Genomic DNA, 3890 nt, shown 5'->3' on the forward strand with positions numbered 1-3890 from the left:
TGGTCCCCTTTTTCTTATGTTCATTGAGAGCCGAGTTGACGAGATAACCACCTGTCAGTGACCACCCTGGGTGGTCTAACCCCTCCTGTTCAAACTAGTACAGACAGGCTTTAAATATGCAAATCCAGAAGTAATCAAGATGTTATTGAAATTCTTTTTCCTCTTTTAGATAACAAGAGTAACCTTGATGCATGAAAGTGCTACATTACCCTTAGAGGAATGAATTCAGTCTTTGCATAAACCTGATCCACTGTTGCTTCTGGGACACGTTTCACAAAGCCTTTTTTCAATGACAAATGACAAAAATCAGAGACAAATCTGCTGATAACCAATCAGAAGCAAGGATTTCACTAGCTTATAACAAAAAACTGTCATTTGTCACTGATGACAAGTTTTGTGATATGGGGCCCTGGTGATAAAAGGTCTGAAAGCAAAGACTACGACCGTGGTCACATCAACACTAGCAGAAAAGCTTCAAGGATGTGCCGTGACGTCTAGCGTTAAAACTAAAGTCTTGATCTAATTAGATGCAAAGGGAAGGACAATATAGTCCATTGGTTAGATTTGTTTCCTCCATTTTTCCTATCTACGAGCTACCAAAAAGGAGTCTGGAAAGATAACATTAGAGTGATTCCTCTTTCTTGTAATTGTTCCAAATGTTTGACGCAAAAGTGCCAATCTTAGATCAATGACAAATGTTGTTTTCCTCCTGGCATTGTTTTGTTTGGGGATCATGAGAAATCAACGTCCAAACTACATGTATTAAAAACAGAAGTGACCACATCTAGCCAGAAAATGTTTGTTTCTATTTTTACTTTAATACCTCTGTGAGTACTTATCTTACATGATACATGTATATGAGCCTAGACGCATGACTTTTTGTAAACTATTTCACTACTTCTGTCATCACACCGCCAAAAGAGATATTTCCAACTCAAACTGCCCCCCCTGTAAATGTTTTTATTCTTTTTCTCTATATTTCATAAACAGTTCCTTGAGAATATGTGAACCCATGATAAATTTCTTCACACTTAACAGGCAAGACAAACAAATACAACCTTTTTAAAGATTTGACAATTCAAGCTAGAAATTGCTTCATCTCACTTTCTATTACGAGTTGGTGTTTGAGAGGGGGAAAAATTGTGAACGCTCAATCATAAACAAATCCATTTCCGTTGTTAATTGCAAACTTTTTTTTAATGCAGAAAAGTGCAGGTACAGTAAGATATGTCATTTTTGTACTATCCGCTTTCAGAGTGATTGTCTTGTGAAATTCTTTCTGGAAAACTTTTTAAGTGGTACCCCCAGAATCCTTTTTATTTCTATGGCCCTCCTCGTCATCTTTCTTTGTTTCCACGTCTTTCCTAGATGATGATGTTGTGGTTGATGATGATGATCCTTTCTCCTCCATCTTCTCTGCTTCAATCTTAACAGTTGCCATAGCAACTGCATCACTCGTAGTGTCATCAGTAACCTTGTTATCCTCATGCTTGATTGTCATGGCAACACCTTCCTTTTCTGCTTCCTCCGGGATCTCTGCAGCGTCCATCACCTCAACAGCTACCCCCTCCTTCTCCTCCTTATCTGCCATGGGTTCCGCTTTTGGCTCCCGCATCACTCTGGAACTCACCTCTTTTCCCATACCTGGAGTCTCTGCAGCAGCAGAAGAGGTAACCACTGGCTTGATCAAGGATTGAGGAGCTGCTGAAGGAATGGTTTCTACAGAGGGTTCTTCCTTCACTTTCGACGTCACCTTCTTTACAATACCTGAAGTCTCTGCTGCAGAAGAAGAAGAGCTTACCTCCGGCTTCATCAAGGGTCGAGGAGCGGCTGCAGGAACAGAGGGTTCTTCCTTTACATTTGACTTCGCCTTCTTTCCAATACCTGAAGAGCTTACCTCTGACTTCATCAAGGGTTGAGTGGTGACTGTTGGAATGGTTCCTACAGGGGGTTCTTCCTTTACTTTCGACCTCACCTTCTTACCAAACCCTGAAGTCTCCGCAGCAGAAGAGCTAACCTCTGGCTTCATCAAGGGTTGAGAAGCGGCCGTAGGAATGGTGTCTGCAAGGAGTTTGTCCTTTACTTTCGACCTCGCCTGATCTCCAACACTGGGTGTCGCGGTGGTAGAAGAGCTTGCAGCTGGTTGCATCAGGGGTTGGGGACTAGCCACAGGAATGGACGAGGTCACGGTTGCAGGCGGTCTCTCTGTGGAAGGTCTTCTGCTGACTGGACGACTGCTGCTCTGGAGCTTGGTGAACATCATCATGGGTCGTCTAAAACCTGCAGGACAATGGAAGAGGACAAGTGATAAAGTTAACATTGAGTTCTGGGAATCTTAAGAAACTAAATTATCACAGATCAGAACACATTTGAGATGGGATCTTAAAGACTGTAGATAAATGAGATTAGCCACATGAACTTGATGTAAAATATATTAAAAATGTTCATGCCTGGGTATATAGTCATTCGTGAAGTAGGCAACAACGATCACTTCATAACACTGAGCCAATGGGTATTACGCTCCCGTGCGTACGGCCATGTGCTGCCCTCTACATATCCACGCTTGAGCAACTTTAAGGTGAATTCATAATTCAAAGGGAATAAAAGATGAATCAACGCAAGGTCTTTTGGCAACAACAGCACATTATGTTGTCCAATACGCGACGTACATATTGACGCTAACGCTTTTCACCATGAGTAGTACTCACGAAACTTGTGTGATCTTGATTGTATTTCGTAGGTTCTCACAGATTCAAGACACGAAGACATGCATCTACTGCACTGTACCTAGGCAAGATTCAGAGTAAAGTTCTGACGGATTTCGGTCAATGTTTGTCAAAGTGGAATCTCAAAACTCAGATTGAAATCCTTGAAAATAAAGTGATAAAATCTTTGATGAATTTTGTGAATCATAAAATGATTGCCAATTACAGAAGGACCATTACTTGTGAAAATGTATTTCCCTGTATAAATACCTAAAACATAAAAATAAATGGCATAAAAGATGTTAAAGGCATCGTTTAACAATGTTAAATCTGAGATGCATGGCCCTACTTGTTATCAGTGTCTGTGATATGGTGTAATATTGAAGCCCTAACAAAATTGCGCTTCATAATGATCATGAAGTATCTCAAACAAGTAAAAAAATCCTTGAGTGACCGGTTTTACCATACTCCTTTCCCCCAATAGACTGTAGTGTAATAAAAACCGTGAGAAAAAATCAAATTAATTTTGATTTCCAGTCATAAATATCTTAATAATCAGATTGGGTTGTAAAACTCATGGGGTTCCTGACTGACCTAAAGGTTTATAATTATGATTGCAGCATGAGCTAAATCCAGGCTTTAGTTTCAGAATCTGAGGCAATGTTACAGAGTCACTTCAAACTGGCTATTGTATTCTACTCCAAACCTTTAGACTTGTTGATGGGAGTACCGATGACTTCACAGCTTGCAAAGCCGATCTCTTGAGACAGCAGGTATTCTTTGAACCGATTGGGCATGAAGCGAATCTCGTTGTAGTTATGATACGTCTTCTCCTGCAGAAATGAAAGAAAGAATGCAAGAAAATATATTGAGAAATGTTTGGTTACAGTCTTAAATGTTGACATGCAAACATACGTGTGTGTTATCTCAGCACAAAAATTGAGCCTTTGTATGATTATTATGATTTGTTTATTTATTTTATTATTATTTTATTTCATTTCCATTTTCATTCATTCATTCGTTCAGTCTTTTTTTCTTAGTTTTTTTTTTTTTTTGGGGGGGGGCACAAATTAATATTTCACAAGTAAGATTAATTATTTTTGCCTCCAATAACAATACACTTGCACTTATTCCACATAATTACGTACAGAAGGTCAATTTTTTTTTCTTTACTTCAAAAAAAGA

At 39.3% G+C, this 3890-nt stretch overlaps 1 protein-coding gene across 1 annotated transcript; it reads right to left on the minus strand.

Moving 5' to 3' along the window:
- Positions 1-856: 856 nt before the first annotated feature.
- On the minus strand, positions 857-3581 carry LOC115924559 (probable GPI-anchored adhesin-like protein PGA55). Its single transcript, XM_030986980.1, has 2 exons — positions 3412-3581; positions 857-2280 (listed from the first exon to the last, which is right to left on the minus strand). The coding sequence occupies exons 1-2, from the start codon at positions 3500-3502 to the stop codon at positions 1292-1294; spliced, it is 1080 nt and encodes a 359-aa protein (XP_030842840.1). The 5' UTR covers positions 3503-3581; the 3' UTR covers positions 857-1291.
- Positions 3582-3890: the final 309 nt, after the last annotated feature.

Source organism: Strongylocentrotus purpuratus, unplaced genomic scaffold, assembly GCF_000002235.5.
Source record: "Strongylocentrotus purpuratus isolate Spur 01 unplaced genomic scaffold, Spur_5.0 spur5_scaffold_16, whole genome shotgun sequence".
In the NCBI taxonomy this organism is placed as follows: Eukaryota; Metazoa; Echinodermata; class Echinoidea; order Camarodonta; family Strongylocentrotidae; genus Strongylocentrotus; species Strongylocentrotus purpuratus.